The 27545-nt window shown below is 39.1% G+C and overlaps 2 protein-coding genes across 18 annotated transcripts in view; both read right to left on the bottom strand.

Annotated features, from left to right (window-relative positions):
- The window catches only part of ect2 (epithelial cell transforming 2), a 57546-nt gene extending 50983 nt beyond the window's left edge, over window positions 1–6563 (bottom strand). For 5 of the 6 annotated variants that reach the window (XM_042416463.1, XM_042416464.1, XM_042416459.1 and 2 more), the window contains exons 1-3: window positions 4168–4542; window positions 3249–3415; window positions 1181–1260 (exon numbers count right to left, since the gene is read on the bottom strand). In XM_042416463.1, the coding sequence (XP_042272397.1) occupies window positions 1181–1260; window positions 3249–3381 (213 nt within the window). In that variant the 5' untranslated portion in view covers window positions 3382–3415; window positions 4168–4542. Of the gene's footprint in view, window positions 1–1180; window positions 1261–3248; window positions 3416–4167; window positions 4543–6477 lie in introns of those variants that run through there. The other variant, XM_042416460.1, reaches the window with a different exon arrangement.
- A 9888-nt stretch (window positions 6564–16451) lies between these two features.
- Window positions 16452–27545, bottom strand: part of mcf2l2 (MCF.2 cell line derived transforming sequence-like 2) — a 157936-nt gene continuing 146842 nt past the window's right edge. For 10 of the 12 annotated variants that reach the window (XM_042415841.1, XM_042415842.1, XM_042415847.1 and 7 more), the window contains one exon: window positions 16453–20314. In XM_042415841.1, coding sequence (XP_042271775.1) covers window position 20314 — 1 coding nt within the window. In that variant the 3' untranslated portion in view covers window positions 16453–20313. Of the gene's footprint in view, window positions 20315–27545 lie in introns of all 12 variants that reach the window. The other 2 variants (XM_042415852.1, XM_042415851.1) reach the window with 2 other exon arrangements.

Below are 27545 nucleotides of genomic sequence, written 5' to 3'. Positions count from 1 at the left end.
AGACTACTACTACTAGTGACTACTACTAGTGACTACTTATGTCCTTTCACACAGGCACAGAACAAACACACCTGTCAGCTACCAGCTGTAACCTTCCAGCTGTGTTCAAGTTCAGTTTTTGTGTGTGTTTAAAAGAACAAAACAGAAAAACGTTAGCCGTTGTGAGGAGACGCAAAACCTTCGATCGGTTGACGCTCATGCTTTGAGGTAGGCTTGAAGTGCCAGGACCTTTAGTCTTAAGATGCAATGAAGTAAGAATAAAAAGATCATTTTGCACTCAGCACTATATTTACCAAAGGGCTTTCATAATATTGTACAGGAGTGATCTGAGCAAAGACTCAACTTTACAGTCATTGTTAAGTGTGAACACATCAATGTTGTCATCCTTGTGATCATATCTGGCATATCGGATTAAAAAGGCTACACTGAATTTAGGTCAGTAAGCCTGGCCTAAAGCAGAGAGAACAAGATAAGAGTGAAAACACAACTTATCTCAGCCAAACCTCCTGTCATCAAATGATGTCAGACTAAGTGATCTCATGGCAGGAATAACTTGTGCACTTCGTTGCAGCAACATAGTTACACTGGCATTTACTGCAGACATCATAACATGCAGTCCATGGTGTCTATGATGTTAGGTGAAACCGCAATGATTTCATATTCTAAATGTCCAAAATACTCCTGAGACTGGCTCGGCTGCATTGGACAGAAGTGCTGAACAATTCACAACATCACTTGTGTAACCATCCATCTCATTTCAAACAATATAGCTGCCTGAAAGTAGGTCCTTCTTCAGTTAAGAATACAGCACCAAGTAAGCAAGCTGTATTCTAGAGCATGTAGATACAACAGCTAGTAGGAATTACACAATTTTCATGCCCCAAAGTTATTATATTTCAGAGGCATTTCCCACCTAAGACAACAACATCTGGGTGAAATACTGAATACTCAAATACAGTTTCAGGGATATTCTGGCAAATTTGACAAACAATGAACACTTATCTAATGACAGGTTTTAACCCAGAAGAATCAGTATCACCCTTCAAAACAGAATTTCTGTGTCCTATATATCTAACAGAACAGCAGTGATGTTGACAAGCCCAGATCAAGGAGGCCTGCTACATTAATAGAAGCCAGTGGACCGCAGCGGACCTTCAGGGTTAATAGAGGAATGATATACCTGCAGTGCTTTGACCAGTGCTCCATTTCTGCCAGCTTCTCCCACCAGAACAACCCTGGTCTCCACTTTTGGCAGCATATCTGAGAGAGAGAGAGTGAGAGAGAGAGAGAGAGAGAGAGAGAGAGCAACAGAGAGTCAGAGTGAACACGGTGGGACACACACACACACACACACACACACACACACACACACACACACACACACACACACACACACACACACACACACACACACACACACACACACACACACACACACACACGGAAGAACTGGGAAAGAGACAGATCAAGGATCAGGTCATGGGAAGTGATGTGAGTTTTTCCCATGTGACAGCAACACAACAGACCTCCATCACTGATTAAGACAAAACAGTTGCTTTGCAAAGATATTCTCACAATTTCATACAAACAACTGTGTTTGAGCCAGGATTGCCTGTGGTGTGGGATAAACAAATATAAGTGTACAATGCATTGTGTGTTCACCCCACGAAAATAAAATGCCCATTTTATTGATTTGATAGAGCACTGGGTCTGAGCATATATATATAAAACAAATATAGTTATATGCAGTGATCCCCCTGCTGCTATGTCTCCCCATTGACAGATGCTGTGCGTATTTACACACCATGCTAAGAGAACGTGGCCACATGCGACCCAGACCATTTCCGAATGTGGTCTGAGTGATTGGATCTCAATGCATCTCGGGCGTGTTCACACCTGTACTTAGAGCTGTCCACTTGTGATCGAATCACCCAAGACGCATGTTAATGCCAGGTGAAAACAGGGCCTCAGATTCCTACTGGTGTTTTATGGCTTCAGTAGCTTTTTACTGCAGGTGCCTGACCATGCAAGGCTCTGAACATGATCACAAGGATCTTGAACTGACACTCAACCAAAGACGGAATGTAACAGAAAGAACACCACGTCTATCGTGTTAATATTTACACAAGATAGCAAGTGGATTTGGTCTTTTTTACTGTTCACAAAGAGCGTTGAGTCTGATCTAGACTTTGATCTATCATTAGGCAGGTCGTTAGGCAGCTGTCTCCTAATCACTAATGTGACATGGAGAAATTACCTTGACGTAACTCCAGTTCTGTAAGTATGTGGATCTCAGGTGGGTGAAAGTCTCGCTCTATGATAAAGTACATCACAGGCTGGAAAAACTGTTACTGAAGGGAATAAAATAAAAATCGTGTTGCAGTGGTGATGTAAATGGCTGAAATCCAATGCTCAACTACAAATCAACACTTTGCCCTAGGTATCTATGGTGGGATTCCTTGTGTATAAACCCAGCTTTACCAGCAGTTTGTCATACCATGAGCAGAAAACCTCATGGCAGCAATCACTGAATATAGTTTCACTTTTGAATGTGATTATTGTTTTTGACAATTAATTTAAGTATCCCAACAATGTAGCTATGATCACTAAATGTGAGCTAACTGATATGGCTTCCTAGAGTAAAATAAACTTTTAAGTTCTTTGACGTTAACTTTCAAGTTTACAAAGAAAAATACCGATAAAATATTCTCATGGCACAGTAAAGTAAAGGAGTTTACTAAAAAAGGAAAAGTACTAATGGGCACATATGTCCCCATGCCAACCTACCAGACAGAAAATCCTGGATCAAACACTGCAGCAAATCCACCTAGCTAAAACTAATGCAGTCTCATCAAAAAGCCCTGACCTTCATGAAGATAATAATGTTCAGTTTTTGTGGAAACTGTTGTAGAGAGGTGTTGCAAGTGTGTATGGAAGCTGTAGTTTGTGGTGATGTTAAATTGTACTGCATTAAATATATGGAGGTGTTTACAATATTTCGTCCACCCTGTTTATATTAATGAGTGTACACTTAATATTAGAAACACCTCTGATACAACTCAAAGCCACATCAAAATATAGAAATTCTGCTTTTGTGGCAAACTCCTGGTTGTGATTTACATTGTAAGTGAAGGTCATATGAAGTGTATCTCCAATCTCTTTTACAAGAGAACCAGATGATGGTTTGTATATTTAGAAAAAAGTGTAAGAAGAAAAGAAAAATAAGATGGTGACCCTCTCAGACTGACCTTCCCCATCTTCGCATGCCATACCCAGAAATACATGGTCCTTGGTGGTTTCGGCGATCCTCGAATCATAGACTGAAGAATCCACCAGCAGACTCCGAGCTGTCCCTAAAGTCACTATGCTGCTGTCAGCCATGGCAAGAAGCTAAGGAGGCACCAAACTGTCCAAACTATCAAAAGTTACAGGGAATGAGCACAGAGAGAGAACACAGTGAGGCAGAGAGGAGAGAGAAAGCATAGCAACAAGGAAGAACAGGGTGACAACTGTCAAACTAAAAGCAACAGACCAAACTTCAAACACAAATACTGCCCCAGTCTGATAATTCAACTCAAGAGAATGCAACATATTTGTGAACTGTGATAACTTTGGTAAAAGTATGCAAGGTGTATTCAAAGTTCATACTGATATGGAAACTTTCTATCTATCTGTTGTTTACGTAACAGCAGCCATACAACAGATTCTAAACGTACCTGTTAATGCAGAGGGGTTTTGTATGTACAGTAAACCTGTGTAAGGTTGGACTAAGGCGTTGCAATATTTACGGTTATGATTTTAACAGAGGACAAAAAGCATCGCGGTTATAACGTCAAACTAGCAATGAACTGGTATGCTTTTTCCAAACAAAGCTAATTAGGTTAGACGACATACGAACATAAAAAGTTTTCTTGTGTTTCTTTAGACATGTTTCGTATAACACATAGGGCAAAATAACTGCATGCCTTAAATTGTTAGGCCAAGAGGAGAATTTAAGTTTGTATCCAACTTTATTTTAGCCCAGTTAAAGTTGGCTGCTTTCACCACACCAAATTCCCTTCGCTTTACGTCATTTACCTGATGATGGCTAACGTTTAACGCCAGTTGCTTGGTGTGGTGCGTTTGTAACGGCACAATAAAAACAAACTCAATGAAAATTAAACTTACCGACCTCTTTGGTGGCTGGTACCTTGGATAAAAGAACAACAAAAAGCTGGAGCTTGTGGAGTTAAACTGGCAGCTGAACCAGTTAACCTGTATTAAATACGCTCTCCAGCTAACTTAGCTAGCTATCGAGCTAGTAAGTCAACAATACAATCACAACAGGAGTTCCCCTTCGGTCCAAAACACTCCTTAAAAAGTCAGTAACATCTCTCCGTTTCGTCCCAAGTCTGATATCAATGCATGTTGCACTTCATGCGTGAAGATAGTCCAAGTTGTCGAACTGCGGCTGCTTTAGTTTGTTGACAGCTAACTTACTTCATAGCAGCACAGAGAAGATGTCAGCCTGCTGTTAGAGCTCAATTCAAAAAGCAAGGCAAACAACGGGGCCACGCGCTGATTGGGCAGGCCAGGGGCTTCCGCCCGGCGTGGCCGCTGATTGGTCCTTTCATTCAAATCACGATGCGCGCTGCGTGTGCTGCCCGGACTTGAGACCTTCAGCTACTGTGGGAAATATTTTTATTACCTTCTGAGACGAAAAGGAATCCGTAGAGTATACGTATACGTAAGCCTATAGCCTACATATTTTATATAGTATACTGAAATATAGAAATTTCATTTTATATCAACTAATTCTACAAGCATCTAAAAACAGTTTAGTCCATCTCAATGAAAATATACAGCCTATCGATTCACAAAGAAGGATTTTTTTAGCTTCATTGTTTTCTGTGGCTATAATGCAATTTATAGGTTTATATTATTCCTTTTCAAACTGTATAACCAGTATGTGGGCCTTTAGACCTACGTAAATCCCAATAAAATAAATAAAAAGAACTGAATTCAACAGTTAGGCTACATGCCTTCTGCAAGATTATGCTGCTGTAAAAAAGAGTAGTTTATGCTCTATTTATGACATAAAACTGTACAGGCAACATTTACAAGAGTTTGTTAGTATTTTGTTATGAGGTCAATCTTCTCCAACAGCAGCACCCGAATACACCACTGCAAGTGGCATTTAGGAATATTGTAGTCAGATAGTTTACCAGAATCCGAAGGCGACAGTGCAACCTGGGATTAGTTTACATTAGAGAGATAATCTGTGGAAGTTATATCCTAGATAGTTTAACTACAAAATTTGAAAACTATGAAAAAAGGAGGTGTAAAACCTATTGATGTTGTTTATCATCACCCAAGGGCAGATTTCTCAAGATTGTTAGAAAGCATTCATCAGAATCACTGCTTTCCAAATAACCTGACATTTCCTCTGCAGACCTGGCTAATTTTCTTCCTGCATGTTCCACAGCACAACAAGCCAAATGTGATATTGCTGAGCCTGAAAAATCAATAAAATATTCAGAATTATTCCAATAATAATATATTCCTTGGCTACTGCACTGAATTGTTTCTTTTTCATTGATTTCACATTTGCATGAGGTGCTACTGTCAGTATCTATAATATTCCCCTAGAGACCTGTGGTGTCTCAATTATATTATAAACCAATGGTACTTAATGGTATCTGCTCTCCTGATAATCCTAAAAGTAAATTTTTCATTTTATTTATGAGGATTGAAAAGCATCTGTAACAGAATCAAGAGTCTTTTTTTCATACCTATAAAAATCACTCTCTTGCTGGTTCAGAGACAACACACCCTGATGCATTCATGCAGGTGACTGCAACACTTCTGAGAAGCAGGTGTATCTGCACAGTTATCCTATCAATAATAGAATATAGCTGCAAGCAGCAATCTGTGGGTTCAAACCTTTTCACACTCAACGGGTGGAAGCAGCTCAATCGGCCAAAATTAAAGCCGTGAGCAGCAACGAGCGGGTTTCAGGCTTCACAAAGCCGAGCAAAGTCAATTGTTTTTGTAAATATAATGAAAAAATATAGTGATGGACTTCTGAATTGACCATAGGTTGCAGTGAGGCAAACTTTTGTCACAATTCAGTGGATGTGCTGAAAGAAATTTTAGCTCTGTAGGATGTATGGATGATTTAATTAGATTTTTTGAAGTTTGGATTGTGAAATGTCTAGAAATTTAGATTCATTGTAATAAGCCACAGCCGCCGCAAGCGGTGGTAAGTGGGATTCAAGCACATAATTTGACATACATGTATTGTAGAACTTTTAAACCACAAGAGTTCACAACAGATGGGCAGACACAGGAGGATGCACACACCTTGTTGGCAGGCTGGATTTCAACAGGTGACCATATAATAATAATAATAATGTTAGTCAGATAGGTCAGTAATGAATGCAATGCGTGGATGAATGAAGTGTGTGTCATGCATGCAAACAAAACACAAAACCTTACTCCATCTAGCTTGTGAAGGCCCGGGAGGAAGAGAAGAGAAAGAAGAACAAGGAAGCCACAACTATCCAGGTGCAAGTAGTTTCCCGATGCCCTCCCCAGCCCCGCCCACTAGATCCTGAGCCAGGAAACCAAACCAACCTCAAAAGCAGAAGTCAGAGAGAGGGACGTCACAGAACTTAAAAAAATCATAACATTTTAACTGTTGGGGATACAATTATAAAAAGACCCACATCAACCTGCTTTTCTCCAGTGTATTGTCAAAGATTTTGGTGAAATTTGTTCAAAAACTGGGTGAAATAGAATACAGTACAAATTACAGTAAGACACTGAATATCACTGCAGACTCACCATTTGAAACATCTGAACACCAATTGAAATATGATATCAAGAATCTGCACAATCTCTATGTCAATTTTGGTAGCATTTGAATAAAGACTTGTGGAGATATAGATCTTAATTGATTTTGCATATTTTGAAAAATATAGAGTGATGGACTTCTGAATTGACCATAGGTTGCAGTGAGGCAAACTTTTGTCACAATTCAGTGGATATACTGAAAAAAATTTAGCTCTGGAGGACATTCGGGTGTTTTCTTTTTTTTTTTTTTGAAGTTTGGAAAGTGAAATGTCCAGAAATGTTGATTTGTTTTAATAAGCGATGCTCACTTTAATCAATCATTACCAAATTTTATGCATCAACTGAGTCATGACCCAAGATTGTGCAAACTGAATTTTGTATGTATCCATGCAGCCAAATACGAGATATAACCTTTTCACATTTGTGGCGCTTCACAAAAACAAACAAACATAAGACATCATTTCCACCTGGCATTAACATGTATCTGTATCTGGATGTCTTGTCTGATAGTCTGTCCTGCAGGTGTTAATGCAGGTATTCTGCTTTCCAATTAGATCAGCCAGACTATGTCTGGAGGTGGTCTCACATTGTTATCGGATCTCAGCCAAGCATGTGATCTATGCAGCTTGGCGATAATCTTAAAGCTGCACCAACCAATATTATATCAATAATGAATCAAATAACTACATGTAATGTCAAGGTGGTCATTCATAGTGACAAACTCACAGAGAATTACCACCAAATTGCAGTCCCCCTTAGCACTAGAAAGCATTTTAGTATAAGGGATAAGATGGTTGTGTCCCAGTTGCTAGAAATGGTACAACCTTTGGAATAATGAGTTTCTGATGTCTCAAATCTTTACTATAGCTTGTTTAATCTTTTAAACAGTCCTACTATGCTATAATCTGCTGCAAAATCCTGTTTTAGCTAGAGATGTGTCACATTAGGGAAGCAAGAGGGCAAAAAAACAATTCCCACGACTTTGACCTTTAACCTTCACTAATCATAATTCTAATCTTAACGCTCAGACCAAACTCAAATCCTAAACTAGCTGCTTGAGGATGCAACCACTCATATCTTTGTCCTTGTGAGGGCACTGGTTTTTAACAATAGAGATACAACTGTCACATTACACGATAAGTCTGTGCACACACACACACACACACACACACACACAATAATGCAATCAGACAGACACAAAGTTAAAAAATTACACAGGCACACGCTCGTAGTGGCCCTTTGGGTAGCGGCATGTGGTCTGGAGGACAGTGAAGACATTCACTTCCAGCGATTCCTCTGTTTTTCTTCTTCTACTGTGACTTTTGTGAAATCCTTAGTATGCTTGTCACATTCCCGAGGCTGTCGGACCGCTCCTCCAGTCATCTTACTGACACACACATGCACACACACACACACACACACACACACACACACACACACACACACACACACACACACACACACACACACACACACACACACACACACACACAATCTCTGTCTGGCTTTCTGTATTCAGCCCTCAGGAGGTTCGCTGTGCGGAACAAAGCTTTGTCAAGACCTTATCTTCCTTCTATGCAGCTTTGTCCTCTCTACACTTCCTAAAACCTTTATATTTCCAGCGCAGTCCTCTGCTCTTTGACTCGCAGTCACCAAACACACACAAATATAAATACATTGGAAGGAAGAGGGAGACATAAGGAGAAACACCATGGAGATATAAAAACAGTGGTATAGCTGGTAAAATCAGCCAAACTCTATTTATTAATATATTTTTTCGTTGGAGAATGGTAGCATATGCCATTTTCCCCCCAAATGTGGGATTATTTAATGAAATCTTGAGTACACTTACTTCCTGTTTTACCTCAAAAATAAAATCTGGCTAACCTGTTGGTTAGTTTGAAACCTGTCTGATCTTTATGAGGAATTACTTTGAGCAAGACAATGTTCAAGTGGATTCGTGGATGATAGGTGAGGAAGGAGGAACAGGTGTGGAAGTACTTTGGTAAGAAAAGGCCAAGCTTGAGGTGTGGTAGGCCTCTTTGTCTTGCACCCCTTGTTTGAGGCACACACTGAGCTCTAGGGAAAGCTTTACAACAGCCCTCTCCCTTCAAATATACAGCTGTGGCAATTCAGAGTACCATAGTGACTGGTAAGCCCTGAGCTGTTCCTGGAGGACAAACATCCCTATGGCTGCCTGGGTTGTGATAGAGACTAGATAAAGTTGGGCTCACCTCTACACATAGCACTGGCTCTGGAACCAAACTCCTGGAGAGGGGCCGGACTCTCTTCTTTTACAGAGTTGCCCAGGGTGAGAGATACCGGGCAGGTGAGGGGATACTCACAAGTCAGTGTTGGAGTTTTCCCCACGGAACAAGAGGGTTGCTTCCTTGCAACTACATGTTGCTGGGAGGAAGACTCTGACTGTTGTTTGTACATACAGCAGTTCGGAGTATCTGGCCTTCATGGAGTTTCTGGGTGGAGCCCGGGGGGGGATGGGCACAGCCTGGCTAGTCCATAGTTCTGCTGGAGGACTTCAACGCTCACGTGGGGAATGATGGAGAAACCTGGAGAGGGATGACTGGGAGCAACGGCTTGCCTGATCTGAACCTGAGTGGTGCATTGTTACTGTACTTCTGTGTGAGCCATGGATTGGCCATAATGAACACCATGTTTGAGCATAAGGTTGCTCATAAGTTTACCTGGTACCAGAACACCCTAGGCCAAAGATCGATGATCGACTTTATAATTGTGTCATCGGATCTGCCGCCACATATCTAGGGCACCCGTGTAAAGAGAGGAGCAGAGCTGTCAACTGATCATCACCTGGTGGTGAGTTGGATCGGGTAGCAGGGGAGGCGGCTGGGAGACCCAAACAAGTAGTGAGGGTGGACTGGTAATGTCTGACAGAAGCCCCTGTCCGCAAGGTCTTCAACTCCTGTCTCTGGAGGATTCTCCTGCATCCATGGGTTGTTTTAAGACATTTTAATTACATTTCTTAATTACAATAACATTTTAAATGTAATTGACATATTTCTTTAATCAATGTGAAAAATGTTATCTGCTACAAACAACTGCTACCAAAGATTCATGTCTACTGAAAATGATGTCATCAGGACAGAGGTCCCTCACTACTTGAATAAAGGGAATTAAAATGGTAATTATGGTTGGTTATTAGGCTAGATTCAGGCCTGCTCTGCCCCCTAGTTGATATTATTTAATACGCCATGTACATGTAAGTTACGCATGCTATTAGGTGAACAATGAAGCTTGTGTCACAACAGTTTTTTTATGCTTAGCCGTTGGTAAAAGGCAAGTACATCATGAGCCTAAAATGTTATGCTGAGAGAACAGTGTCTATAAATGTTAAGCTTTTCCTATGTCTGGCAGAGAGGGATGCACTGGATAAATATTGCCATATATTCTACAGCAATTTACTCGTAACCTTCTCCAGTATTTAGTCATCCATGAGAGCTGCGACCTTCAAAAGTGATCTCATCTCCCAGGGACATCTTCTTGTTCAGATGACTCATGGGACATACAAATTGACAGTATGTAAAATTCTCCTTTTCATCTTATGTCTTCATCAGTGCATGTTTGTACCTATGCATTATATAGTGTACAACTGCCAGTACACATCACAGAGGGACACAGACTATCAGTGGCACGTCTCCTGTATTTCATCATATCATCAAGACTGATGTTCTTTGCAGTATCTCTCTCTACCTCAGTTATTTTGCTTCCTATTGGGAATTTAAGTTAAATTTTGCTTTGGGATGATGTGAACTGTTTTGGCAAGAATAATTTTCTTCTATTCATACCAATAAAGACAATTTGGAATAGAAATTGGATGATATTGCAAATGACTGCAATGCAGTTATGTTTGGAGTGAAAATTTGAGTCTCTACTGAATATGCATCTTTGTAAACAGCAGCGCCCTGGACAGTGTTCTGACCTCTGAATATAAAAAGAAGACAATCAGTGGTTCAGCCAGTGTTGATGGAAGTAGTCATTATCTGCAAGACGAAGGAAGATGAATCAGACATATGTCAAAGCGCACATGCACTGCTTGATGTGGTGTTTGAGGATTCTGCTAGGGGTCCCATAAATGGCACAACAAATCAGCTCAGAGTTTCCTTTTAAGATTTATTCACAAAGCTGCTAAAAGAGTGTGTCACAGATTTGGATAAAAGTGGTGGACCTGTATTAATTCAGTCCATGTCATACATGAAACAATGTATTACCATTACCTACAGCAGCTGACAGATGATTGTGAGTATGTCTTAGTTGCTCTGAATTACTTCTAACTTTTTACAGACTCTTAAACCAAAACAAGTCTTCAAGTTAGGATCTGTCACACTCTTTATTTTCAAACTTAGTGTAGGGTTGTAGGGTAGTGTAGGGTTGTAAATAGTGGAGGGTAGCTAGCATGACTAGCATGCTAACAATGACAGTCCACAAAGTTGTGACTGGAATTGAATGTCTTGCCCCATTCCACATAGAATGAGAAGTTCATTTCCGTATTAACTGTTTTTGCACTATAACCTGCATATTACATTGATTTTGCACATACAGTTTTATAAGAAAAACTTTGTATGTATATTCCTTGTAAATATACAACTTTTATATAGTTTGTTCTACGTTATTCCCAATTTTATTGTTTTATTCTATTCTAATATTTTAAGTTAGAATACATTTTGTGTGTGTAGCGTGGAGGGTGCTACAACCACATTTCATTGTGCAATTGTGTATTTCATGACAATAAAACTGAACCTTGAACCACAACTCTCCAAGCTAGCAATCTAGCTTGTTAGCTTGGTGACATATGGGTCAATAAGAGACATATACCTATTTCAACACATCCTCATAATTATATGACCACATATGTTGATTGAACCTTTCACTCCACCTATAGGAGTGTTTTCTAGTATGCCGCCTCTATCGGTGCCTTCCAAAACTGTTACAAATCGCTGTTAAAAAATAATTGTTTTATGGTGTGACAACCTTCATTGTCATGGCAACAGTAAATATCACAACAATTGTAATTGCGTTTTTTTCAAAAACTGTCCTGACTTGCAGTTGAAAGGTGACACTTGCGGTTGGAAACGGTAAGCCAACATCGGTCTCCTGCAGTTAAGTCTACTTTTTGCCATCTATCTAAGGATCCACCCAACCTGCCTCCTACTAATAAGGAAAATAATCTATGTAAAGTCACCTTATATTGACGTCATCTGAACTGCGTCACTTCTCCGGGTCACAATTACGTAATAAAATAAAATAAAATAATAAAAACGTAACTATAGGTTGTTTTTACCGGCTGAATTCTCAACCTATGCTGTCATTTTTCTTTTGAGGACAGGTTGTCCTATTTGTATAACCTACTCTCTATAACTGTCTAAAACTCCTGCCTCCTGGAGCAGTTTATACTCCGATAGAGGAGTTTAAATAAAAGTGGACTGTGGTAAGTAGTTAACAGAATGCAAATTGGCGTTTCAAAAATAAACAAAGTTAAACTGGATACAAATCATTTTTATGAATTAACCAAACAACCCCCAGAAATACTGCTATAGCAAGACTGTGAGGTGTAGTGTCTGTAGTTGATATTGCAGGGTCATGTGATGCACACTGGCCCACACACCATCATTCTACAATTACTGTCTTTACACAAACAAAATCACAAACACCCCAAAACATCTCATTCAGAATGATATTTATTCAGCCCAATAAAATGTGGAAAATCTAGAAGAGCCACATCATTAAAGATGTTCATGGCATCATGTGTGCAGCGAGCCAGCAGATGTCAGCGGGCCCTGTCAGAGGTCTCCAAAGCACAAGGATCGAGTACTTTTTCAGACTACGAACCCAGTGAATAACTTCCATATGAATGAATAGGGCGCCGTCTTAGAACACTGTATCCAGTTTTCATAAGACATCAATGGGATTAACTTTGTCCCCACAAGTGGATCCAGTGATTGCAATCATTCCATTGTGATTCATGCCATTTTTAATGACCAGGCCTTTAGGATGTTTTGTGAATTACAGGCAAGAAGCAAACAGGTTTATGGGAAATATGGCTTTAATTCTCAGACTCAGGCTACTAATAGTTTTCATCCTCATACCGAGCTATCACACTTACTGTAACGTTGATTCGCTGGCATTTACAAATGTTTGACTCAATGACTTTAATGATATTAGAGAATTTGTGAGAATGACAAATAAAAAAGCAGCACAATAATCTACAGTGTTTGTTAGCTTGTTAACTCTGTGGTGAAAGGTCTCATAATATTTGCCTCAGAGAGCTGAACAAATATTGCAAAGATATGCTCAGAAACTCTGTCTTTACCTTCTGAAGTCAGTGCTGATTGTATTGCTTACCAGCATCCACACACACACACACTCCTTCCTTATGCAGCTTTTAGGGTTATTGCAATGGCTAAATATTCACCATGTTACCCTCTCAACCTGTTTCTCTGCTCCTATGACTCAACTACAATCTGGCTTCTCTACAAATACTGGACAGGTCTATTGTGCATCTATAGTGTGTGTCTGAGTGTATATAAGAACACATTCATCTATTAGTACGCCCGAATCAGTTTATTGGGCTGATGACGTTAGTGTGAAAAAGGAGATATTGCTACTGGTTATTTTTAGAGTAATGGATTGGCAGCAAAGAGGTTCAAGGTTGTGATGGAGAATTTGAATTACTATAAAAACAAACAAACAAACAAACAAAACAAAACAAAAAAACATCAGCAGCAGACGTGCCCCGTATTTGACTTTCTTTTCTATTGGAACCAGAATCTCTACTGACTAACAACCTCTCTGTGAAATGTAATAACACGGTGAAAATGTATTTTTGTCCTGAATGACAGCTTGCTGTTGCAGCAGTTGATGTGCTTCTGATAGGCAAAGTCAAATCATTTCCCTGTCTCACACAAAATATATTTATATCATACTAACTTGCTATTCCAAATATGTATTGGGGACAACGTAATTGCATTTCAGAAAAAAGTCTCACCACAAGGTACATTTAGTAGTGGAGCTTTTGATCATATTACATGATTTTCATCAGCAGATAACAAGGAAGGTGAAGCATCGGCAGACATATGTGTCACTAGAAAGTGAATTTGATCATTTCTATTTGAATTTGAATCGTTCAACTTGAATAATTGCATTAAAAAACTGAATTTGAATCACCTAATTTGAATTTATGTTGTTTTACTTTATCCTCAATGAAAATTCAACTCTCTGTATACTTCCACATTCATTTCTCACAATTCAAATTCATTTGCCAGGTGGCAATTTGTTGACAATTGATTGTTTAAATCATTTATAGAGCATGAGGCTGAACGTTCCTTGGCTGCAGTTTCTCCAATGGGAGGATTTGCTGTAGATTGTAAACTGAAAATATTTAAGTTTGCACTGTCGGTTGGACAAGACAAGACTTTTGAAGATGTTAACATGGACTCCAGGAAACTGTGGTCTGCGTTTTTCCCAATTTGTGTACAAAATGATCAATCAATGAATTAATAATCATGTAATTTGTAATTTGCTAACACGTTACCCACAAATACTTATATGTCAGTATATATATATATATATATATATATATATATATATATATATATATATATATATATATATATATATATATATAATCATGCTTTGGTTATCAGGAGCGCATATCAGGATATCAAGGAAAACAAATGGTATACATTGAAAGTGAGCATTTTGCTAATGTGTTCACTGTTAATATCCTGATACTATATCTTCAATATAATTCTTTGTTATTATAAAAAAAATACTGCATTTATTACAAAATGTAACATTATTTGGTCAAAGTAGTTGTACATAATTGTTATTTGTGTCGAAAAGTGAACAACAGCCACAACCCATCATGTCAGCGTCTGAGGCCAAACAGACAATCTGGAACATTTAAGACTTTAACACGTCTGTTCTCTTTAAATTATAGTTTCATCAGGGGGCAGTGGGAGGCAGATAAAAAAGTTAGCGCCAGTCACAGACAGAGAGAATACATTATGCTTTAAGTCTAACATTAATAGCTTGTTCTCTTCCCCTTGACGGGGGAGCAGAGGCCCAGCTGGAATGGTAATGATGCAGAGGCGCTGCTCTACCATACCTGAGGAGCCATTGATCACTGACAAAAGAACAGAATTACACCAGGGCTTTTCATGACGCTTGTATTTCATCACATACTTGAACGTATACGGAAAAGTCATTTACACTTATCACCTTGATGGCTGTGTCCGCAGCAAAAACAGAGTAAAGATACCTCCTCCTCTCCCATTTCTTTCCCTTTCCTACCCAACTATCAATAATTACATTTCATTTTAATACAGTCTTAAATCATCATAAAACAAGCTGCAACGACTTGCGGAGAGGATTCTTCTCAGACAGCGAGTGAATTCAGCGCCTGCTGGCACAGGCTTTAATAACATCTCATTTGAACACCCATCTTTTCTTGACACAAGTCTTGTCTGGGAGATAGAGAACACAGCGAGGTGTTGGAAAAAGATCACATCTGCTCAGTTCTCACTGTGCTTTCTTCTCTCTCTCAGTCTCGGGGCCTGTGCAAGCTGAGTATAGCAGTCTGTACAGTTAAATCTTTGTTGAGCAGATAGGAAAGCAACAATGTTTTCTCGCTGTCTTGCGGGCACGCCAAATTCACAGTTTCAACATGTGCAAGTCTTGTTCATAGGTCTAAAATGACAAGCCACGCACAGAGAAAGTCAAAAATGAAAGAAATTGTGGTATGATTGCACCCTTGATGTCTGGACATCTTGAATACCACTAAAAACTAAATTCTTACAGCACATGAATGCAAATGATTTTAGCAGTTTTTCCTTCTGAAATAGTTGTCTGCCCTGAAATGTTCATGGGAAACCATGACTAAAATTAAAAATAAAATATTTTTAAGGATCATGACTGCAGAGAAAATGACATGCATTTTGTAGTATTTGGTAGTAAATAGTCAAATATTGTGTCCAAAGGTTTAAATCACGCATTTACACACGTGCATGGACGAAAATTAGGTAAAAAGATGATTCAGGTTGCAGCATTATATAATGAGACGAATGTGACTCATGAGCAATTATTCATCTCGTCTAGACATGTGCGCTGGTTAAAGTGGAAGCTGATCTCCTCAGATGCATAAAACACACGTGACTGTTAAACAGCTGACACATTCAGCAGGTTAGAAACAGACTTGCAGCTGTAGACGTTTAGAATATGACAAATTTCATAAATACTATTCAATTACACAATACTAGTTATCATATGCATTCAGTTTTTTTATAGAACTGTGATGCTAAATTGGAGTTCATTTCTTTCTTTAGTCTTTCTTTAGCTGCTATCAGCTTGGTGTATTTACAATGTGTGCACAACACCAGGTCAAGTTTGGTGGTGAATGTGTTGAATGTGTTACTTGATGGAACAAAATGGGAGGAAGGTGCTGTTCCTCCAGCAAAAACTTACTAAGATACTGAAACAGCAAAAGGGGAAAGCTGTGATAGACAAAGCCAGAAAAATTGTTTTTCATTTTTTCATGTTCATAAATCTTGTTTTTATAAAAAATCAAATTCTTAGCATTGTTCCAGTTCCATTTTTCTAACAACACCCTTTAATCATGTTAGCTTACCTGCTGAATACATGGTGGCTCTTATCAAGAGCTGTTATCTGACTTTAAATAGTCTTCCTGCTCAGGCCACAACATTCATTTCACAACAGGAAGTAAAAACGCTGATGGGAAATGTCTTAATTTCTGAACATGAAGTGATACATGTGTGCATCCAAGTTATGGTTGCATTTAAAGTTGCATTTAAAAAACCACAATAACAAATTTCATGTTGTAAATGCATATTATCACAATGAAGCAATATGTACATTACAATGACAGACTGTACTTTATACAGACTCGATACATTCTATAATATGGTGAAATTGCAATTACATTGCAGCAGGATGCAGCACAATAGAAACTTTTTCTTTACAAAGATACAATATTTTTCATTTAACATAGGATACACAAAATGTACAGTATGTTCAAGAGTGTATTTCTTTAAAGACAGTGTAATATATCAATGTATATGACCTTTAATAGAGTTCTGCCCTCTGTTCCAGATGGTAACCCAGTGTCAAAATATCCATCCATCCAACTACATATCCTTCCAGTCATACAACTGACCATCCATCCATCATCTATCCATCCATCCATCCATCCATCCAATCATCTACCTATCCATGAATATATCTACCCAACCATTCAACCATCAACCACCAATCAAACAAACCATCCATTCGTCCCTGTATCATCCTCCTCATCCTCCATCCATCCATACATACATGTTTGCATCATCCATCCATTAATTTTTACACATTTACTTTTGCTTGTCCAGGTCAGAGTGCTCATTTTGACATAAAATATTAAGCCTTTTCTTATCAAGTTGGTCTGTTGTTCATTTATAATAAGTTACATCAAAGGAGCTGTCGTCTAAAACTGTTACAAATATGAAACATTTGAGACTCCTCCTTTGACGTGATGTGGCATCTATCTGTAAATACATTTTGAAAGGATTTCTCAGTCAATAGTCCAGAGGTTTCCATCCGTCAGTAGAAATGCGTTACAATGCCAAAAAGCCTCTGAGGGAGAAGTGTGTGCAATAATACAGCAGTCATACAGAAAATGGATATTTACACACAAAAATATGCAATATTAGACTAACACTGATGTTTATTTACATTTACTAAAATGTCCTCCCAGCCCTGCATGAATGAAGGTTCCAAAGGGCTGTTCAGTGTACGGTGCTATTTTCCTCTGTGAAAAGGTGAAATCGATGTCAGGAAACAGCTCAGGTGCTGCTCGCTAAAAAAGCTTTTCCTGAAAAATCACTTGCAATCCCTGGCTTTTCCCACTATATAGTTTACTCTAGAAAAAAGGACATGAGCGCCATCTGTCAAAGAAATGCCTTTCAGCCCACCTGACTTGTGCTGGCAACGCTCACAAATTGCTAACAAATGCTAATATCTCAGTAACAAAAACACTGGTGTAAGGGCTTTTGGCATGGACTTCAAAAGACTCTCATGAATCAGATAACGCCGCTACAAAGCTGAACTATTGCTTGGACTGAGCAAAACAACCCGGCGCGCAAATCCTTCAAGGAATTTCAAGGTGAGAATACAATCAATCTGGTCTCTGAACACTGCTAGCCACGAGCTGAGGCTATATGGGCACAGAGATAAATCAACAGGACAGGAAGAGATCTGTGTGCATGAATGAATACAATGCTCTGAATATCATCCACTAAAATTGAGCTTACTCACAATGGGATAAAGTCGATATATTCTTCAACATCCTCCCTTCCTATCTTATTGTACATAAGGTTGAATGTTTACATGCACACAAATCAGAAACAATGCTTGAATATGTCCTGTCTCTAGATAGCGGTGGCTGGCATGCAGCGAATCAAAGCTTGCTAGTGAAAATCCCATTATGCAGAGATAACTCCAAGTAGCATAACATGTCACAGAAACAAATCTGTATTCTGAAACATAATTTACACCAGCACCCCATTCATCTAAAAAAGAGATGTGCTGCAGTGATGCTTAATTTCCATCAAAAGCCATTTGGCTGCCTCCGTCTGCTATTCACTCTCCATGAAGAAAGATAATCTGAGGAACACATTATGATTGATTTATTTCTCAACGTGTATTTTCTGCCGGAAAGTAATTTAGCAGTCATTAGCTGAAAGAGGAAGATTGCAGCTCTGACATTGTAAACTTAGATTTTTTAAAAGCTGCACTTATCATGATTGTAATGTGAAAGGGGTCACTTGTAGCAACAAACCCTCAGAGAATTTGCACGCGACTGCAGTTTCTCTCAAGCTTTATTGCCTCTTTTAGCTGTTTGGTTTGGTTTTCCAGACTGCAAATTTACTATTTGGGATCACCACTCTCATCAGCATTGTTTCTGGACGCAGGAGGAAAAATAAGCTACGCTACACAAGCTGTACGCTGCCTGTGTGGCACAAGGCAGCAGCCAAACAAAGCTAGCGACACAGCTAGAAGGAGAGTGAATATTTGACCAAAAACACCATTCCAAATGAATGTTAATGTAACTCCATGTCTGCACAATGTGTAATTAGGCAAGTGTTTGCTAAACCAAGTCAAAACAAAATATGGTAAAATGGAAATTTTGACCAAATATCTGACCAAAAAACAATCTTCTTGGACTAAAAAGAGGCAGCTTGTAGGAACATTTGTGCTTTTAATGGAAGCTAAGTATTCATTTCCACATAAAAACTAAAGGAACATCATCAACACAGTTTGTGAGTGTTCAGTAAAAGAATGCTAGATGGTCTCTTAGCAACTGGTTGCAGTCCCAAACAAAATATCTCATCAGTGAATATCATTTAGCCTGTTAGCATTTTGTAATAGCTGTGAAGATATAATACACGTCCTTTCCAGAGAGAGTAAACCATATGTAAAAGTAGTTTTCTCTCTTCAAGAGCACTGGGTAATAAATCCAGATATGAAAGTGAGATATCTCTCAGCTTCGTAGAGCAATTTATACAGATCACAAGTGTACAGGGTGTGAGAACAGGCACGCTCAGATAATATATGTGATGTAATGTGATGACATTATGTGGGTGCTCTACCAGAGCGAAGAAAGGCAAGCAAGACAACTTCTAGGTTCTACTGAAGGCTGCAGCTATAATGAAGTGTCTGTAGTTTGAACCTGAAAAGCTGAAGCAGGGCAGCAGAGGCAGAAGCTGGTTGGACAGAGTTTTGTTTCAGAGCAGCACAGCAGCAAAACAAGGCCTGTTCACAACCAGCACATGGACTTTATCACTTTTCCCTAAAGGTTATCCATGTCAGAGATGGGCAGTTTGCAGATGAGTTTGCAGGTATCCAACCCAACCACTCACAAATTGCATTTGTAGTTGTGTTACTACAGTACGTTATCTGAATTCATCCAACATAGGATGTAAAGTTCAGTGTGCACATCCATGCAGTCTTCAGTTCTCCACAGATGACAGCTGGTACTTCCGTGAATTAAAAGTCATATATGGCTTTCCCGCTGTGGCATTCAGGCATGTTAAGGTTCCAGCTTTGTCCAGAGGCTCCACTGAGAAGCTTCAATGAGTCAAACATGAAAAACTACAGTTGAAAAAAAAAAGCAGGCCATATTTGTAGTCCAATATATAGAACTACAATGAGAAGACTCATAATTGTCAATATTTAAAAGTCCAGCTTAGGGAACTACATTTGAAAAACTACAGTAAGAATTGTCTGCCATGTCTGACATCCATTGAAGGATAGAAAATGTTTGTAGTCAGTCCAACGTAATGAACTACAACAGTCTTCCATGTTTATCTGCTGTCCTGAGACACATCTCCCCAGGTACTGGCTTCATTTTCATCCGAGTCAGAGAGTGCTGCTGTGCACAGATCACTGAAGATATCTGGAAAAAAAAAAAGAAAAATTCAAGTCAGCTTCAATGCTATAAGTTGTCTTCATAACTAAGTTGATTTCATAGTAATAAATATACAAAACAAGCATGGGGTATATGAATAAACTGTGGCATTCAAACACAGTGTATAAGAAAGGGGGATGCACAGCCTGGAGTGCAGTGCCAATAAAACATAACACACTAAACAATGCAGCTTTAAGAGGAGTGTAAAACAAGGAGACATAATAATGAGGCGTTCAATATCTGCAACAATATCAGCCAGGAGAGTGCATAAAGAATTATAGGGAAGTCAGACAAGGGCAATCAACACAGACAGGTGAAGAGGGCCTTTTGTTAATGGGCTCCACTTAACCAAAATACTGAAGGTCAACTGCTAGAGCGTGGAGTTCTGTCCTCCTCAAGTGTGAAAAAAAAAAAAAAAAACTCAGAAAGAGATAAAAGGAAGAGAAAGAGAGGGCGAGTAAGGTGAAGGGAAATAACGAGAGGAGAAGGAAGGGATAGTTGTTTTGAAGAGGGACGGACAGAGCTCCGTAACAAAACAAGCAAGGCCACAACAGACACTTCAAAGATCAGTCTTCAAGCCGGCGTGAAAGGGAGGAGATGGTGGAGAGAGATGGATGGAGGACAGAAGGGACGGTGAAGTGAGAGGAGAGAGAACATCGAGAAACAGTACAGATGCCAGGAGTGGCTGTCTTGTTGGGAAAAAGTATAGTTTGTGGCTCTAAACCATGAACTCATCAACACAGCATTGCAGTACTTAAGTTTCATGTAAGGTACAGACTGATATAAAAAGTGTATGTATATGAGCTCTCATAAAGAGTGGTGAAGTGAGAGAAGCCACTGGTTCCAGAAGTATTGTTCCCTGCTGTAAATTCCTATTTTAAAGTTGCCTTTTAATGACATCCTCACCTAACCCTAACCCTCCTCAACATAGACACAGATGAGTCTCTTGGATCATTTATTGGGTAACTCAACAATAAATTTTCATTTTTGAGTCAATAAATTAAATATGATATCACTTTATTGTTTTGCCTTGTACCCCATGCACCTATACATGACAACATCATGTTCTACATTCTTCTACAGAGCTTTAATGATTGGGAGTGTCAGTGTTAATGTTGTGTTCACGCCATATAAGATGAATAGTAAAGATGGGAAAGATTCCAGTGTTCACAACTTGCATTGTCTGACAACTCCAGGCATGTTATGACTGCAGAGATGTGTGTGAGCATTAGAAAAGCTTTGACAGTGTAAGACTACATCCATTTAATTAGGGTTTAATAGTCAGTTTTAGACACTTTAATATTATCAACTGCCAACTTGGACGTATCGTAACTTTTAGAAAAAAAATATCCTATTTCTGATCTGGATGTTGATGTGAACGCTATTTACAAATCAGAAACTGATTAGAGTAGCTGTGATATTACAGGGAGGTGGTGGTGGTGAGGAGGATTGAGTGTTTCAGTGCAGTTTTTAAGCTAAAACAAGGTGTTAAGTTGCTCTTTAACCATGCCGTAGGTTTATGTTATGGCCAGCAGTTTTAATTATTCAAACTTTGTTTCTGAGAAATCATGTTTTTTTTAACTTGGCATAGCGAATGGCTCTAAATACTACAACCCATGAGCCTCAGGTGCCTAAATCAAAGCTTTATTGCAGCAATTGGGAACAAAACACAGTGCCATAGTTGCCAAAATCCAAAATTAACATAGAATCCAAACTGAGTTAAAGTGCTGAAAGTTTATAGGTTTACTTTAAAACATAAGTGGCACAGGTTCTACATTCAGTGATTGGATGTTTCTCATGACTCCTTGTGAGTTGTAGTTGACCTCTCCTGTTCTAATCTTTTATATCCACAGTCTTGTACCGCTGACGTTTGATCAAAGAACCTGATAATTCATTTAATGTTATAAATGTCTTAAAGAGCCAGCCACCTAAAATTGTCTACTCAGAGAATGAACAGGACTTTTACTTCTGGAACCCTTTGCTACTCCATAAAATACCTTATGTAGACTCTGACATGACAAAAAATATTCTTTTCAAAATGAGGAAAGAAGTCACATGTCATGTACAGTCTAACGCCACAGATAATAAATCTTGGCCTCAAATGATTTTTCTTCTTCCTACGTCCACTCCCAGCACCCAGAGAGAGAAGAAGAGAGAAATCACGGGGAGAGTGTGGTAGAGGGAATGTGCTGCAATCAGTCACATCATGCTCTGATTATTCAACTCCAAAGCTCCCCATCCGCTCCATCCTTCCATCCAACCTGAACCCTATCCAGCAGTCCCTCCCTCTCCCAAAGCAGCGGCCCGCCCAGTCCCTCGGCTCCCGGCCCAAATTGCCATGTGAGGGAGAGCGAGGGAGCGATAGACTAAGTTGGAGTAAAGGAGGGGAGGGAGGATTGGGTGAGTTAGTGTGTTATAGCAAGGCTGCCAGTGGTTAGTTGGGAGTAGCAGGGGTTGTTACTTAATGAGTGACCTCCTTCAGATGCTGTTTGCAGTATACTGGACGGGACCAGCCCTGTCTTCTCTGTTAAAAGGTTCTTGACTAGCCTAGAACATGAAACACAATTCAGGGGAGGGTCTTCACTCGCTCACAGGAGAAGTCAATGCAGTGACACTTTATTTTCAGGTCCAACAGTTTTCTAATAGTCACCTAGAAGGAATTTGCTATGTACTGTACCTGTTTAACCAAAATAACAACATATATGAACACAAATAACTTTATAAGAAAGGAAGTTCTGGATCAAAGGTCAAAACATGACAGAAATACAAAATAACTAACATAATTAACCGGATAACAACAGTGTGTAATATTTCAAGAAGCAAAATAATCAATAATGGTAAATTCTCACAAACAGTATACTTTCAAAGGGATAAGAAACATTGTTGTCTCTTATCTCCCTACCTTTTCTTACTTGCTATAGAAATTGCATTTCAGGCCAGAAGGTCCGACAACAGTAAAAGAGCGGGACTTATAATAATATAGAATAAAGAATAACAATGCATGCTGATAATACACATTTCAAGATAACACCAAGTCAACTTCTAGTCTGCACATGCAAAAATCTAAAATATCTCTTTTGTGTAGCTGTAATTTACAGGCAAACATACAATTCAAACTAGATGAGGAACAAAGTTCCCAACCAAATCACTGAATATTTGCTTGAGGATCTTGCTCTAGGTAGCTTCTTCACCACATTCATGAAGAATACTGCTAAAAAAATGGCAGGTTATTGTAAGTTGATCTATGGAAATAATAACTCTTTAACTGGCACGTTTCTTCTAACATCATGAAAACCGTTAAATTTAACTGCTCCCAGTAACCACACCACAGCCTCTGTGTCAAATGGTGTCGGTTGCTACTCACTGGTTAGAGCAAAACAAAAGAAACAACCCTCCCAAAAAGAAATATGAACACATTAGGATAAATAAATGAAGTGAAGCAAAATGACATGTGCTCACAACCTCTTCTAACCTATTTCCTGGGGTAACCTATAGTAACCTACCATCATTCTGTGGTTCTTTCATCAAAATACTATTTAAGAAGTGGGAGCATGTACATTGTATGTACTGTCTCTGAACACTGTCTCTTTTTTTCTCTATAATTAGTAGCAGATTACATTACAAGACACTTCATTAAGAAATAAAAGGATTGGTAAAATACAGCTGTAAATCTGACGCATTTCACACTTTTTTTGTACAAGTATGTGATGATGTACTCGAGTTCACAACATCTTGCAAAGTTTAGGATGCACATCTCTTTCAAACTGAATGACTCAGACATGATAGACTGAAGGTTTGCAACTAGACTAAAACATGAAACAGAATATATAGACTACAGACTTCTTGGCAAGTATAGAACATAAAACAGAATGAAATAAATGTTCTTAACTGGTCTTGACAGATTATCCTTAATATTCATATGAAGTCTAAAGCAACACAACTTCCATACTGTAAGTCTTGTTGTGACTGCTGTCTAGAAACAGCCTCTGAAAATAGAACAGCCAGACAGCCTATAGTGAAGAAGAAGCGCTGAAGTGAGGTGCAACCACGTGACTGTATAACACCACCTGAAACAGAGAATACATTCCTAGGGAGTGTGAGACAGAGTAAACACTGGTGCACTGGGAGTCTCATGATTCAATCAAAACCTAGACAGGAAAGGGAAATGTATTTGTGATGGTTTTAAAGAGTCATAAATGAGTGGTTTGTCAGTTAAATGGCATAATTAGTTTTGCAGAGCTGGATTATAGACCACACACACAATCAGAGAGAGAGAGAGAGAAACCTGGAATCAAACCAACTTGTCCCTTGTAAAGCATTAAATATGTATGGTTGTTGCTTTTGACCAGCTGTTCTCAGCTTTGGAAAAGTTTTTTTTTTTGTTTTTTTTTGGTGTACTGTTCAACCACGCCCAACAGTCAATTCAGTACACCTGTACACCACTGAAGCAAGGTGAGCAAAAACATGATTCTCAGCTGCTCTTGAAGCTGAAACTGACATAAAGGTGATCAAAACTTATGAATAGAACAGATCAAATAATGATTCATGTCATTCACAGTCATAAGCACAACTGAGTAAATACATTGACAAGTTCAGTTAACAATGAATGATAGGCACACAATTTTATAAGTTACACCACTGGGCAACCCCCAAAATCCAAATTCTGGTGTGTGACTGTATCAAAACAGAAATGGACATCTTGCAGTTTGCAAGGGAAAGGCAAAAAGTAGTAACATCTGGTGAAATGGTGAATGGAGACACAAGAGCAAACTGTGCAGAGTTGGATGTGTGAGTGAACTTCATACAAGCAAAGTGTATTTCAGTTGAGTTGTGGCTCTGCTCTGCAACCTGATGAACTGGTAACTTGTAAAAACAATATTCCCTATGACCATATGTCTGTTTCCTCCCTAATTTCCATTACTGCAAACAATTAGAATTTAAAACAACACACATTTACTGCTTCTCTAAACTCTAAACCCTGCATCGGCGCTGTGTGTTGGCACTAGGTGTAAACCATGACCTGAAGAATTGTCTAATAAGGACGTAATTCCTCTGCTGATTTTATCTCTTATAACTTTGCCAGCAGCAACAGCAACTGGCCCAGTCTGGAATGGACTCCGTCCAACTCTGTCCATCACTCATGATTCCCAAATCATAACTGTAATCTTAGTCTTCATCCAGCTAAGCCACCAGCACCCCTCTAACTTCTAAAAAGTTGACTTTGAGGATGTAAGAAGCTGCCTCCAGACTCTGGCATTAGACATCAGAGTGAAGTAATTCCCTCTTTACTCTGCTTGTACTGTGGCTTAGTGTTGGCAGGATGTGGTCGGATGTGCTAATGTGTTCTCAGCCCTTATACAAACATACCACACATTGCCAACAGCAAGCCCAGAGGGGCTGGGACAGGGACACTGTGTGTGTGTGTGTGTGTGTGTGTGTGTGTGTGTGTTGTGGGTGTGAAATGACAGCCTAAATCTGGAAAGGTGCAACCAACTCTTGGGAGGGGTACAATAGCAAGCATATTACAGCTTGTGTTGAAAAAAGTGACTGTCAGCAGTATCACACACATCCAAACACACAAATATACACACACTTGTCTCAGAAGTTGATATCACAAAAAGCATGCCTTTCTCTCTACTGAGACATGCACAAACTCATGAACTCACACCCATGCACATGCATACAGTATACATGGGGGTGTATATAACACACAGATGCACAAAGTTCATCAGTCACATTGCGTAAAGTTCTGTACAGTTGCACTTAACTATGATCCAACAAAAAAGCAAAAGAAAAAAAAGGGAGGACTTATGAATTCTTCATTTTCTTCATGTGAGGAGGAGAGATGAGCACGAGTGAGTGAGACCTTTTAGTTGCAAAAACCCATAGATGGAGACGACAGGAGATGGTTTTATGGGCTGAAATATGCATGAGCTGATGAAAAATGAGCATATTCAAAGCAAGTCAAGCTTTTATCTAACAGAGTATTAGTCACTTCCAAAATGCAGAGAGCTTGCATGAGACCAAACACTCTTTCTTTCAGTGCTGGATTCCAGAGGCGGTTTCTCCATAAAGGCAGTGGCAGCTGTTTTTCATCCGAAAAAGGATAGATGGATGGAGAGATGCGGCGGTGGTGTGGTGAATGAAAGAGTGATTTATTATTCATCTGAAGCTATTGTGTTTTCAACTGCCTCCCTTGATTTGGCAATAGACCATTAGTCACATGTTTTGTTGTTGTATCTCCTAGTGCTTCATCAGGGTAATGTTAAAGGGAATGAAATTTTAATTCCAAATGAGCCACGCTGAGCCCTTAATCCTTATAGAGAGAGAACAGGGCAGCAGAGGAGCAGTTGTTGCACTAGTCTCATTTCCTTTCTCAGTCTCGGTTGATTAATGTGGACCAAACTCTAGATAGACTGTTAACCAGGGAAGCCATGGTATGGGTAATGATTACAGATAGTGGAGGAAGCGGGGAGAAAAAAAAAAAAAGGTTTTCCTTATGCAAGCCTACATAATATCATCAACGCTGATACAATCTAACTCCATCCAATACAAGCTAGAGCAGGGTACGCCATGGACAGGTAGGCAGTCTGTTACAGTATGACAGCATATGTAGCACATATCACTGGCAGACTGACATTGTGAGATGTTCATGTTCTTTTGGCCAGGAATATATACACTGTTGGGAATCCTTTGAAATTCTTTAATTGCTAGGCCCAATACAATATGATACCAAAATGATGTTACCAGTATTTTCATCCTTAGTTTGAGAAATATGATCACATTCATCTGCAAATAGAGGAAGGTGGACTTCACAAATGTAGTCCAAACATGAGCAGCTGTACAAGAGCGGGGAGAGAAAAAGAGGTTTGATACCTAGCACTACTGATATGTATACATGTACACTCTGAAAAATATAAGTTCAGTACTGTTATGGACTGAAAATTGTTATTATTATTTCACAGAAGTACCTTGACAGACACATAATGGATGTATAAAGAGAGTCATTTTCTGAGGTCCACTGAGAACAAAAGTAAGCCCAGGAATTAAATAAACCGCTGTAGTTACATTACCTGTGAGCCAGTGACTCCTAATGATAACATCTCCAAAAAATAGACATAGTGATGATAAAAAAAAACAACATAAAATGTCCTTATTTGACTTTAGGCAGCACAGTTATCATACTCTGGCAAACTGTTGTTAGATAGAGGGAGAACAA

This window comes from Thunnus maccoyii, chromosome 7 (genome assembly GCF_910596095.1).
Source record: "Thunnus maccoyii chromosome 7, fThuMac1.1, whole genome shotgun sequence".
In the NCBI taxonomy this organism is placed as follows: Eukaryota; Metazoa; Chordata; class Actinopteri; order Scombriformes; family Scombridae; genus Thunnus; species Thunnus maccoyii.
Note: the sequence above shows the minus strand (reverse complement) of the source record. Positions and strands in the feature narration are given on the sequence as shown.